Below are 14,375 nucleotides of genomic sequence, written 5' to 3' on the forward strand. Positions count from 1 at the left end.
TTTAAATTTCTTGAAAGTATATCAGGGGTAGAGGGGATGGAAAAGAGGAGCACAGAAAGGGGTGCAATAAGGTAGCAAGGACAGATCAGATCCATTAAAATTTTGATTAAAATTACTGCTTTTAACAAATTTCATTTTTGGTTGAAACAAGAAAAAGAGATCACCTTGCATTTATGGTAATTTAGTTCTTTTGTGTTCAAGGTATATCCATAGATTTTCACTTGTTTAATTTTCACTATGGTTAACAACTAAATAAATATTAATTTACTCCCCACATACTGTTTCAAGCTGATGATTATTTTAATAGTAATGGATTGTTTGGTTGTCCTTGCTCGGTCACTACTTGAGTGATAATGTAAATCTCAACTTGAGGACAAGCATAGTTTTTTGTAATTTACAGAGCAAGCAGGACTGAAATGGAGAAAGTTCAGGTTAAAGCCTAAGTTATCTTAATAAAAGTATAATGTTGTGTATACTTGTAATTGTATGGTAGCAGAGGGTTCAGAAATTTTTCTTTTAATATTTGAACACAATGACACTGATTTTAGTTATTTATTTATTATTTTTTTACATTTGAAACTACATAATTTTACTAACCAATGTCACCCCAATAAATTTAATGTTTAAAAAAGATTATAATAAAAATAAAAAATTAAGGAAGTGCCTTTTTCTTAGTATGAGTTTCAGACTTTAGTATTTTGAAATCACAAATGACATCCCACAAACCATCTCATATGACAAGATAGAGAGCTATAAAGTATAAGACTACGTTTTATTGGAATTAACACTAGACTTGAAAACAAAAGGTTTCACCTTGATTCCAAATTCCGTTTTTAACCAGTTGTGTTACCTTAGGAAAGTCAAAGTGTCTCTCATCTTTAGTTTGCTCATGTGTACAATGTAACAGGGATAATGGATATGAAAGTATTACATCTAATATAAAGTACTTTTTTAATGTGTAGTGTATTTGTGTGATAGTAGAGAAAAAGTGGAAACTTTATCTGTTGACTTTCTCTTATATCATTAAGCAGAAATTTACCATGGTGACAAGGGAGGAGACAACCACTCAGAAGTGACTGCCTTCATTCTTGTAGGCGTCAAGGTCCATCCAGAACTCCACAGTCTCCTCTTCCTACTATTCCTGATTGTTTATGGGATGGTCCTTCGGGGGAACCTTAGCATGACTGGCATGCTAAACACACCGATGTATTTCTTCCTAGGCAATCTCTCCATCATTCACCTATCCCATTGCTATTGTACCCAAAACCATGGTCAACATCCTGTCTCAGAAATAGACCATATACTTTGCAGGTTGTGTGGCGCCAATGTTTCTTTATGCACTTTTCATAGTAACAGAGGCCTTTGTCCTGGCAGCCATGGCCTATGACCGTTATATTACAATCTGCAGCCTCTTCTCTATACTGAATGACACTGGTTTTAATGAGGATATGCCCAACATAGGGCAGAGAGTGTAAAAGTCATTTGCATAACAAATGAGCCACACATGTATAGTAGCAAGTGTTATGTAGCTCAATTGCAGCCCTTTGGGGACCATGTCCACTACTACTTGAACAGCTACTCCTGTTGAGTTAACAACAATAAAGACATCAGTCCAAAGCAGCCAATATTGACCACGCTTTGCTTGTTTCGAGGATATAAAATTTTGCAAGGACATAAAAATAAGATTATTTTTAAAAGAAAATTATCACTCTTGAAAGATTATTCTTTTGTGTGTGTTTACTTTATTTCTCATCATGAGCCCCTCAGACACCAGACATGTTATTATCAAATAAGTCACTTACATACCATCTAACATAAATTAACATAAGCATGTATCATCCCTAAGGCAAAAAACCCCCATGAAGAAAACTCCCATGGAGCATTTGGCAGCTCTATCACCACAAAAACCACATACTTTATTCACAGCACCACCTTGTTCCCTGCTCCACGTGGTATTTTTGATTAAGCACCAGCCCCTTAAGGCATCACTGCAATATTTGGTTTACAGAAACTGACATATTTACATAATAACAGCTGATTTTCACATAAGTCTTCACAAAACCTAGGGCTTTAGGAAAATACTCTGGTTTTGAAGCATTTTAAAGGTAGGGATATTTTCTTCAAAACTTTTCTATTCTCCTTCACTATTAAAATCCATTTTCTGAGGACATTATCTAAAGCACCACTTCACCAGGGTGGATGCTCCATGAAGGCAGGGCCTGTGCCTGTCGTGCTCACCAGGGACTCCTCAGAGCCCAGCAAGGCATCACGTCACATTTCATGAACACTTGACTTTGTATCTCAGGACTTATTAGACTAATTTATATGATCCATTTTTCTTATTGACCAATGTGTTCTATGTCTACCAATAGAGACACTTCTCCTATCAGAACCTAAAAATGTATTTTAATATTTTCATATTGAAAATGTGAAGTAAACGATAAAACTTGGTCCAGAGAGGTTCAGAGACTCACGAAAGTCACATCACTTGACTTAAAATCACCCTCTTCCACCCAGTCCATTTGTAAAAATCAAATTTAAATTTCCTGTTTTTTGAAAAGACTATATTTTCAGGTTCATTAAGAAAAACTGAAAAAAAAAACTAGTTTGTAAAAGTCTTTTATTGTATCCGTGCCACACATAGTAGTGAAAAATAACACTCCTAAAAAAAAGAATGCTACCTTTTCCACAACATTTTATTTTAAATAAAACTTCAAGTACTCTTACATAGGTACAAAAAAAATTCTGATCTATTTGCCTCCAACAGGCCACCACAACACACAGTAGATAAAACACAGTGGTTACAAATGTCTTTTAAATTTATTTCTGAGGCAAGGCAAATGGGAGGAAAATGTTTCTATGAAAAAATACTGTGTGTGTAGGAAATTGTCACAATTTTATTCCACATGGATACAAATGATTATACTTTAATTTAGGCCCTGGTGGCTTAAAATTATATAACAAAATAGAAAAATGGAAAACTAATATCCCCTACACCCTGTTTCAAAGGCAGGCACTACCAAGATCAAGGAGACGCCACAGTGTTGGTAGAGGATAATTGCTGTACAAGCTGTATAGCTATAATTACCTTCAGACTAAAATAAAATGCTACAGTCCTTCTAAGGCATAAACAATAATGTCTGCAAACAATATGTACACATAATACATATTTAAAACAAGACTTAATATAAACAATAATGAACAGTATATACAGGTCAATTTTTCTTCACTGTCTTGAAATACAATTTAACTACACAAGTGATGCAGCAACATATATATATATGTATATATATATAAATGTACTTGTAACTCTACAGTAAAGTTTATTTTTGGTGCTTTTATAGCACATCAGTGTAAACAGTTTAACTTGGCTTTGTTTTATATTTTAAAACATTCCTTGTTGTAATTTCAAGATTTAAAGCAATTTTCTAGTTCTTCCTTTTCACAGAAAACGAAGATTCTGGATGTGGTTTAATCATAAATAATTCATAAAATTAAATACATTCACTAAAAAATAAACTACAAAGTAAAAAAATGAAAAATAGATATTTATTGAGAGGGAAAGGAGAACCATTTCCCACATTAGAGCTCTGGTGTTGAATATTCAGTGCGATTTGATATATTTTAATTGCTATTGCACTATAACACCCTTTCCTTTGAAAATTCTTTGGGTGTGCTTCCCTGTTCTACCTAAATTAGCTGATAAATCACACAAACCAATAACCAAGGGCCTTGGTTGTTGTAGGAGTGAAGCCTTTAAAAATGGTATCATTCTTCTGATACTTTTTTTTTTTTTTGTGATACTTACTTTAAGGAAAAAAAGTCATTATGTATGTGCCTTGCACATTGATGTAAATACAGTTCACATTGCTGGTCTCATTTGTCCTTGTTTAAAAGGAAAAAAAAAAGATTATTATAACTTCAGCTCACTTTGAAAGTATCTGTCCACTTTTTTTCAAAATACTTCCTCATACTGTGGCCAGCTCTGCCTATATCAGAATCATCTTCATTAAATGTTTCACAGTTGTCAAAAACCAGCCTGACATCTAGGGCAAAGGATTCAAGGTTTGGATACCTGAAAAAAAACAACACATCATTTAGAGGTTGCTGCTATAGGGTGGCTTTGTTTTGTAAACATATGAAAAAGTAATAAAAGGTAAAATGAGAACGAAAACTGAAAAGAAAAAGAAAGATCAGGATAACTGCGTTTAAAGTGATATAAAAGGTATTATACCCTCTTATATGGAACATTTGAAAAAACTGCATGTGCTCTGAAGCATACAGGATTTATAGACAGGTAAAATGGGAAAACAGATTTCTCTGGAGATCAAGATACAGTTCAAGTAGCTAGTATTTTCCCCACATCCGATTTCCTGGTTGACCTGTATCACAATTCTCTCTTATAGGACTCATCCCACTGACTAGTTTGTCAACTCATCTGACCAACTGTAACACTTGCAGTAGCCCTATTATCTACATTCAAAAATATTTAGCTGCAGTAGAAATAAATGCTTCCTATGCACTGTAAACATCACACTTGCCCTGTGGTTTTTACGTACATCCCCGATGTGTCATTCTGTGTTAAATTTTCCCCATTTCCCATTTCTCCTCTCTCCAAATATGCTCTTTTGACTGGAGTATGATGATCCAAATCAAGCAAAAAAACAAAAAAAAAAACAAAGCATGTACTGTCTTTTTACCACAGATAACATTATGAGGAACTGGCTTTCAATAAGAAGCACTGTGGCTTCAGAATTTTGGTGGGAAAATCTCCCTTCTCCTCTGTCTGAACATGAAGAAGAGAACAGAAGGTGAATGAGTCTGCCCAGACTTAGTGACAAGAAAGAAGTGGTTCATCTCAAGCTAACTTAAGCCAAATCAATACATTTTGAAAGAGGGCTTTTGGAAATTCATATTTAAATGAATTCTAATGTACAATAAGCTGGATAATAAAGTAATGTATGCATTACAAATATCTGTGAAGCATACACTGAATCTCTTAGAGCAGGTAAAAGTGGAATTATTTCTGCGATGAAATACCTCGTACATACAGTCTTCACTCCCTCCTTCTAATATTTACTATAATAAAAGAAATAAAATTTCTTTATCCATAATGAGCTCACACAGTTAATTCATATAACTATGCAAACTCATCCATTTTCCTATTCTTTTGCGATTATTATCTTTTATTGATGTGAAATTCACATAACATAAAATTAACCGTTTTAAGGTAGACAATTAAGTGGCATTTAGTACATTCACAACACTGTACTACCACCACCTCTATCCAGTTGCAAAACACTGTCATCACCTCAAAAGGAAAACCTTATCCATTAAGCAGTTACTCTACATTTCTTGCTATTCCCACATCCTGGCAGGCACCAATCTGACTTCCTGTCTCTATGGACTTACCTATTCTAGATATTTCATATCAATGAAATCATATAACATGTGGGAATACTTTTTATAAAATATTTTAAAGTTACTTTGAGAAATATTTATCTCTTTAGACTGCTCCTTACTATAAAAAAAGGTTAATGATTAATGCTTGGGAGGCTGGAACCCAGGAGAGAATTCTAGGTGAGATTCTAGGTGAAATAAATGGGCCCTTCTTTTAAGGAAGGATGGGCAGCTGATGGAAGCCAGAAAGAGTCATTAAAGTAGGTACTTCCTCCCCTCTGTTCTATAAATTTCTAGGTTAAAAATTTGAAATAGTGTTTGTGAGTTTGGGTTCCAGCTCCTAAGTTTGGGTTTAATAAAACAACTCAAAGTTAGAGGAGCCTGAATCCACTGAATTTTGCCTCCCACACAACTTGCAACACAAACAGGATTATAAAGAGCTGCTTCTGCCTCTGCCTGCTTCCACTGTGACCTTCCCCTACACTGACTAGGAATCATTCTCAAAAGGGAACTTCGATTTTGCAGCTCTTTTGCTAATTTTGTGTTAATGTCTAAGCCTGTTTGTTTTGGGGATTTGGGGATTGAAGTTTATCCTCTATCCAGGAATTAGAAAATCATGGAAACTAAAGACAAAAGTGAACTTAAACATGGTCAGGTCTTCCTGTGTAAATCTTTGTCCTGGCCATGCTGATTATAAAGTCCAGTGGGCGATCCTTCTAAACATCTGATTACTTGGATAGACAGGAAAAACAAGAAGCAAATTAGTCCACATCTAGACAGCAGCTTTTGCTGTTTGGTTCACATGAGAACCAATAGTTTTAATGGTAAGAAATGTTTTCTGAATTTGGGCAGGTCCTTTCTATAATTTTAAGAAAAATAAAGAAGAAATAATCCTTTGAAAAACTGACATTTCAGCTTTCTAAGAAATAAATTAGTCATTTGGCCAATTCAGTAAATCATTTGATGTATGTGACAGGGACGCTGATCATTATGAGTTAAGTTCTACTCAACTCTTCTAAGTTGAATAATTATGGATCATGATGATTTTCATCAAAAAGGCCCAGAAGAGCTAAATAATATACTGTATAATAATGATAACAACAGCAATGATAATGTAATTAAACTACGTTTTATAATTATTCTTTCAATGTAAACTTCCTTCTTTTTTCATATTTTCTGTGACTTTACCAGAAGTGATGGGTACGGGCTACATTAAAAGCCAAACTGGGATGTAGGAATAAAAAGGGAGCAGGGGAGAATGGCAAGGAGAGTATAGCTGCACAGCTCCGGGCCATTCACACGTGGGATGCTTTTGTGTGGGCTTGTTCTGTGAGTGAACAGCCTCGTTCTTGTGGCTCGAAGATGGCCCAGTGTCCAGAACCAATCAATTTCCATTAATGCTGTTCTCTGACAAAGATCAGCTGGCCTTACAAAGATCATGAACTGTGGCCAGGAAGACACGTCATTCTTTGGATAGGGTCACAAAGAGAATTTCCCAAACATAAGACCTCGCCAGACAATCAGCTCTAATGCGTCTTTCAGAGCAAAAATTAATATAAGACCGGGTCGCGTTAGAGCTGATTGTCTGGCGAGGTCTTATTTTTGGGGAAAAACAGTAATTGGCTTCTTCCACATTTAATAAATGCATTTTTAGTATTCTCCAATTCATAATAAAGCTTTTAGTATTTAAATTTCCAATGTTCTTCTATCTCTACTTTGTAACAATCTGAAAATATTACAGAATCAATTTTTGTTAAACCCTCATGCGATGATGTCAATCATCTGACACCTGATGCAACGTACAAGCTCCAGCTTACATGTCACTTACTTTAGGAGGCGTCCCTGATATTTTTCCTTACCTTCCAGGCTGAGTTTGGTGCCTTTCTAATGTCAACGCAGCTTGATAACGTTCCTTTTTAATTTTTTAAATAATTTTGATTGACTTGTCTTTCATACTATACTACCCTAACAAAACACACACACACGCACGCACGCACACACACACACACACACGCACGCACGCATGCACACTCCCTTCCTCCCAATCCAAAGGCAGGTCCTCTGTCTTTGCTATAAATTAATGCAGTTTTGGCTCACTAGAAAAATATCCAGTACATCTCAAGCATTCAGTAAATATTGAACTGAAATGATTTACTTACTGTCCACTACTTAATTTCTCTCTAATTGTGGAAAAATCCATAGGCTTCTTAATAACTTTCTTATAACCAGGAACAAGTTTCAAGTTTACAGGAAGTAGAAAAGGCCATGCATCCTCATGAGTTTCCATTTCAGTAAGGATCATACTAAAGAAAACAATGTTTAAAATCAATATCTATGCTTTGGAGTTATTATTTTTATTAAAAATTTAGCTTTCATAACATCTTTCAAGTAAAAACAATGCAAACTAATTTACTAAAAAGAATTCATTTACCTATACTATAGACTTTACGTTTTCCTATGTATACACACTGTCAAAAAGTCTCCTTACATATGGTAGAAGGTTTCTTTTCTTTTCTTTTTTTTTAAGGCGGGTAGAGCTCACAGTGGCCCACGCAGGGACCGAGCCAGCAACCTTGGTGCTACCAGCACCACACTTTAACCAACTGAGCTAACCGGCCACCCCTGGTAGAAGATTTCTGAACAAATAAGATGGGATAATATGAATAGATAGAACATAAAAAGTAAAATAATACCTGCAAAGGGCTTGGTCCTTGGAATCATCTCTTTTAGGTTTCTTAACAGAAGTAAAACTTTCTTGTTTTGACAAGTTAATAGAAGTATTTTCCTCCATCTTTCTCTTTTTCAGGTCTTTGTTTCCTCTTTTTAGTGAACTACTTGTCGACGCAGAGTCTTCATCTTCAGTATCCCCTGTTAAAGTTACTTTCTTTCCTTTCTTTGAATCATTATTCTTTTTTCCTTTGACATGAAGTTTTTTGAATTTTAGAGTTTGACCACTTGCCTTTATTAAAAAAAAAATAGGGTATAAGAAAAAAACTGTTTACAGATGTTTTATTATATTTAATTATGAAACTCTGACAGGACAAATAAAAAATATTATCTCTGATCCACAAAGTTGATCATTTTATTATTTTCAAGAGAAATCTATTAATTTGTTTGCCCATAATATTAGGCTAAAACCTAATAAAGCATGAAAAAAATTTATCTTAAGGATTCTTAAAACTTGAAGATGCTGATCTCATGGCAATCCATCACTGGTACCACAGACCTTGGTGGTATTCCTTTAGTCTAGAGGTCACTAATTGAATGAATTTAAAGATACAAAAGGACTATCATTTAGAGCACAACATAAGTAAGAACAAAGGTGAATATAAACAAAAAGATAGAGCTTATTAATAAGAAAGTTGAAGAGGTAATTAAAAAGCTAGGCCAAAACATGATAAATAGCTTATGAAATATCAAATAGAGAAAAATCTTTTGTAAGATCAAATAATACTAGAAATTGATTTTTTTTTCTGTATAAAGGAAAAAAAGCATTTTCTATAAGAAGATAATTCCACAAACTTGTGGTTGCCAGGTGTGAACACAGCAGTGGTGAAGTATGGGGAAAAAGAAAAGAAAAGAAGTCTGTTTTGAGGAAGATAAAGAAATAGTACAAAGGAGATTATATTTGGAATCAAAGGTTATGAATTCCAGCTATGACTCTGTCAGTGACGAGGTATGCACTTTGTGCAAAAATATCTACGAGACCCTGTTTTTCTCATCTATAACATAAGCAACAGCACTGGCCAGGTCATTCATGCTCTAAAATTACATTAGAAAACAAAACAAAACAAAACACCATACTTCAGTGTGACCTTATGCAATCTAACCACAACTTGCAGGCAGCGCATTGATGTAACAATCGAGCCCTCTCTCCCCCAAGTCAGCAATAGAAAAATAAGTCTGAATTTTGAGTTCAATGTTATAGTAAATAGAATAGATCACAGAAGAGTGATATGCAAAGTTACTGTAAGGTAAGAATCTGACTGGAGTTGAGTTCAAGATTGAAGGAGAGAAATTGGAGGGAACCACAACAGAAACCTTTCTAAGAGTTTTCCTGCAAAGGGAAGGAGAGAAAAGGGGGAAGTGGATCGAGGAAGAAGTGAGGTCAGAAGAATGTTTTTGTTTAGTTTTCTTTTTCTTTTTTTTTAAGATTTTATTGGGGAAGGGGAACAGGACTTTATTGGGGAACACTGTGTACTTCCAAGCCTTTTTTTCCAAGTAAAGTTGTTATCCTTTCAATCTCAGTTGTGGAGGGCGCAGCTCAGCTCCAGGTCCAGTTGCCGTGCTAGTTGCAGGGGGCACAGCCCACCCTCCCTTGTGGGAGTCGAACCGGCAACCTTGTGGTTGAGAGGATGTACTCCAACCAGCTGAGCCATCTGGGAGCTCAGCGGCAGCTCAGCTCAAGGTGCCGTGTTCAATTTTAGTTGCAGGGGGCACTGCCCCCCATCCCTTGCGGGAGTCGAGGAATTGAACCAGCAACCTTGTGGTTGAGAGCCCACTGGCCCATGTGGGAATCGAACTGGCAGCCTTCGGAGTTAGGAGCATGGAGCTCTAACCGCCTGAGCCACCGGGCCGGCCCCTGTTTAGTTTTCTTAAGGTGGGAGAAATAGTAGCATGTTAGTAGGCTGATAACAAGAACCAGTGGAGAAGGAGAAATGGGTGACGCAGGAGAAGAGAGAGCTGCTGGAGACATACTCCCAAGGAAGTGAGAAGGGATAGGATCTGAGGGACAAGTTGGGAATTGGCTTGGTTAGAGGTACCAGCAATTCATGGCAACAGGAGAGAAGGTACAGTATGTGAGACCAGATACAGGAAGGATGGTAAACGTGGTGGAAGATTCTGGTGATATTTTCTTCTGATGGCTTCCATTTTCACAGTGAAATGGGAGTAAGGTCATCAAACGAGAATGAGAATGGAGACAGAGCTGGAGGCCTTCTCAATGCCTTGAATTTAAAGGGCCTTGTGCTTTTTCCAGCCATGTTCAGATACAAAGGTATAGGTACTGAAGAAGTCAGAGAGCTGCATTAGCCAGAAGACCAAGTGAGAAAGAGACCCCAAGGAGCCAATGGTGGACGCAGTGATTATGGTCATGGGATACTGACACATTATAAGCCAGGTTAGGAGGAGAGAGAGGACATGAAGAGGGAGAGTGACAGTGAAAAGATCTTAAGATAAATCAATTAAAGGTTCTGGTAAAAATCAAAGAAGTGTTGGAGAAAGGGGACTAGAAAGAAAGAAAGTGGAGAGATGGATGTTTGGAGCTGAGTTTATGAAGAGGCAGTAGTTACTGGTAATGATTAGGTCAAGATACTAAACATGAAAGGGAGTAACTGAGGTAGGGAGAGCCTAGCGGAGTCTGGCCCTCGATACATGCTGAACCTTTCGTACTTTTTACTCCTTACTATATGAGAGTTCAAAGGTTTCTCATTTAAGGTGACTGGAAAGAGACTTAAAATGCATAGGACCTAGCAATTCTACTTCTAGGTATATACCCAAGAGAAGTTAAAACATATATCATACAGAAACTTGTGTGTAAACATTCATAGCAGCATTACTAATAATAGCCAAATATGGAAAACAACACAAATGTCTATCAACTGATTAATAATTAAACAAAATGTGGGATAGCCGTTTGACTATGAAAAGGAAATATTGATACATACTAAAACATGGATGAACTTTGAAAATATTGTGCTAGGAGAAAGAAGTCAGACACAAAGGCCACATATTGTATGATTTAATTTAAATGTAAGAACCAGAATAGGCAAATCCACAAAGCTAGAAAGTAGATTAGTGGTTGCCAAAGGCTGAGAAGACAAAGGGAATGAGGAATGACTGCTAATAGGCACAAGGATACTCTTTTAGAGTCATGAAAATATTCTGGGATTAAACAGAAGTGATGTTTGTAGAACTCTGTGAATCTATTTTTAAAAACCACTGAACTGTACACTTTAAAAAGTTGAATTTTATGGTAGATGAATTATAGCTCAAAAAATTCCCGTAACTCTGCAATTTACATGAACGCATAGGTACAGACAACAATTGGTTACTAAAGGGGAAGAGGGGTGGTGTGAGTGAGAAATGGGTAAAAGGAGTCAAATACATGGTGAGAGATGGAAATTAGGCTTTTGGTGGTAAGCAGGTTACGGTGCATACAGATATCAAATTATAATGTTTTACACCTGAAATTTATGTTATTAACCAATGTACCTCAATTTAAAAAGAAAGCTTAGCTTTAGATCAGCTTTACCTTAGCGATGCAAGCTGGACAGAACCAGTCGCCGTCTGGTATAGTTGTGATCCTGGGTCTATGGCAGTATGTGTGACAGCCTTTGTCACAGCCGTCACAAAGGAGGAGCAGTTCTTCATTATCTCCCTTGCGACAAATCTGGCAGTACTATAATACATGAAAAATCATTTAAAATCAACACTCTGCTGTGAATAACATTCATCGGGATATTAAACACACCATACTTCCTAATTTATATTAGTAATGAACATTCCGCTTGCTAACAAAAATACAGTAGCCATACACATCTATGTATCTCTCGTTACACAGATATGGACCACATGACGGGGTGAGCAGTTCCATTGGGGTAAATGCACATTTCAGGTACACTGCAGAGAACAAAGCTAGAGGTCGAATGCCTGCACACACTTCAAAAGCATGTACACATTAACATATGAAATAATTAACATGACATTAGAGCACATAAAGCAATGAAGAGCTGTAATACATGGTGTTTTAATTTTTAAATATATTTCATTTTTTGCTTATCTTAGCATCCTCATGATATCCTGAGAAAAAAATAAGTAAGAGTTAACTTTTAAGATCAAAATTAGGAATTAGTATTAGTGTCAGAATTATATATCATATACATAATAATAAAAATATGTCCCTATATTTTGACTAAATAATCCATCTATTTTTTGTGTGTGTGATTCAAAAGTGTGTCAAAACTAGGAATCTTTGAAAATCAACCCAAATCAAACATGTGTCACAAGTGTAGAAAATGGATCCTACAAAATGATTTCTAAGGAAAATAAGTTGATAACAATAAATTAAATCAACGAATTTAAGAGGTCATTATTTATTTTCAATAACTAAAAATGAAATTATTTCTTTCCTGTTAAAAAATTTCTAATACCATTAAGAATGATAAAATCGGTAAAGAGAAGATTTTTTCCATGCATACTTATTCTGTATAACAAGTTTCACAAAGGAAAAGAAGGAAAGTTAGATAAGTAAAACTTTCGATATGGCTTTAAAAAACTGGTAAGTACTAACATTATATATTGACATTTAGTTTATATTCCCAGCCATAGTAGAAAATGGCCTGAAGTCAATATATTTAAAAATGAAAATATTTAAACTGTAAATCATTTATACTAATTTATGGTTTGTATTTATATACTCTTAAAAACAAAATAGCTTCACTGTTCAAATTTCATTTTTTATTTTTAATATAATTAATCAATCTGGGAAAGTCTAAAATAGTCTTATACAACACAGTATGCACACCTGTGATAGCTTAAGAATCGTATCAATACGGCAGATATATACTATTTAATTAAACAAATATCTATCAATTATATGAAATATATAATACTCAAATTAACATGTGTACTAAGAACAAAACCAGCAGAGTTTAATGTTCCAAGAGTAAATATTTATTTTAAGACCTTGCCTAATACTAATACCACATCGTTAAATACCTTAATACAGTGTTATTGCTCCAAGTTTGAGTTACATCTTTAAAACTTGTATTGTAAAAATATTCATTGAGAAATAACATTTGGAAGATTTTATTCAAATCCTTATAACAATAACACTTAAAAATCAGATTTGTGAACAATAAGTAAATTCTCACTGTTTTCTACAATAAATAACTAAAACTACCATAAAGTCTGTCTTACATCTCACATCTAAAATTTAAAACTAAAATTATTTTTTGATACTTATTAAGAAAGGGTGACACATAACTGAGCTCACAACACTTTTGAAAAATCACAGTAATAGCTCACAATATGTTAGAACAACTGTATTAACATTTGGTTAATTCCTTTGCCTCTATAGTAAAATATAGCAGAAGTTGCCTACTGTTTAACATTAACAATAATATAAAGCAAAACATTAGCAATAATATAAAGCACATGGTGGGCCGAGAATTATCTGGTGGCAAACTATAACAGCTTCATCTTTCCTGGTAAGCGTGGTCTCTGGCCAAGAGGGTACTTCTAAAGACACTGAGCACTTTTATATTTTGTTATGACTTATTATGAGGATCTGTTACATTTCAAATTAAAGGTTATAAAGTGCTCATTAACCTGTGAATATGAGAGTCTTTTTAAGGTAATTTCATAGCAAATAATGTATTGTGAAGCATTAAGAAAAGGAAGATCATAAGAGACGGAGTTAAATAATGATAAATGTATGTGAGTGACATGGAAAAGGTTCATGAATTTGCAAAAACTGAAATAAAGCTTTGGATAGCAGAAAGTAAGTATGCTAACACAAAGCACCATCTGGTACAAGTTTGGGGTTTCTCTGTATAGGCTGTAACAAAACTGTTCACGTCGTGGTGATTGTTTGGTTCAGGTGAGGAAAATAAGTGTACAGATTTCATTTGGATATAGGAATTCAATATTTTTGGTCATTATAGCCTAGATTTCACCAAATATATCTTGAGTGGTGACTTTAAAACTGGTTTTAATACTAACTTTTAGAAGAAAAATTATTTTTACCTGGTAAAAATGTTACCAGGTGAACTGAACAATGCCTTCAAACTTATAGCAAATTCTAATCTGGATTGGAAAAGACTTAAATTTGATCATATTGTGAAAACTGCAGATTCATTACTCCATGGATATTTTAGGAAGAAGTGAAAAACCACAAGAAACCAAATTTATTTGTACAGAATGAATTAAGGCCTTGAGTAGTCTAAGCATAGAGGCAAAAACAAAGAAAAGAA

General features: G+C 34.9%; 1 protein-coding gene across 30 annotated transcripts in view; it reads right to left on the bottom strand.

Moving 5' to 3' along the window:
* Nucleotides 1–2,603: 2,603 nt before the first annotated feature.
* Nucleotides 2,604–14,375, bottom strand: part of BAZ2B (bromodomain adjacent to zinc finger domain 2B) — a 240,557-nt gene continuing 228,785 nt past the window's right edge. For 28 of the 30 annotated variants that reach the window (XM_074337018.1, XM_074336971.1, XM_019727243.2 and 25 more), the window contains 4 exons: nucleotides 11,654–11,800; nucleotides 8,094–8,359; nucleotides 7,560–7,703; nucleotides 2,604–4,075 (listed from right to left, as the gene is read on the bottom strand). In XM_074337018.1, the coding sequence (XP_074193119.1) occupies nucleotides 3,922–4,075; nucleotides 7,560–7,703; nucleotides 8,094–8,359; nucleotides 11,654–11,800 (711 nt within the window). In that variant the 3' untranslated portion in view covers nucleotides 2,604–3,921. Of the gene's footprint in view, nucleotides 4,076–7,559; nucleotides 7,704–8,093; nucleotides 8,360–11,653; nucleotides 11,801–14,375 lie in introns of those variants that run through there. The other 2 variants (XM_074337041.1, XM_074337036.1) reach the window with 1 other exon arrangement.

Source organism: Rhinolophus sinicus, linkage group LG01 (assembly GCF_036562045.2).
Source record: "Rhinolophus sinicus isolate RSC01 linkage group LG01, ASM3656204v1, whole genome shotgun sequence".
Lineage (NCBI taxonomy): Eukaryota > Metazoa > Chordata > Mammalia > Chiroptera > Rhinolophidae > Rhinolophus > Rhinolophus sinicus.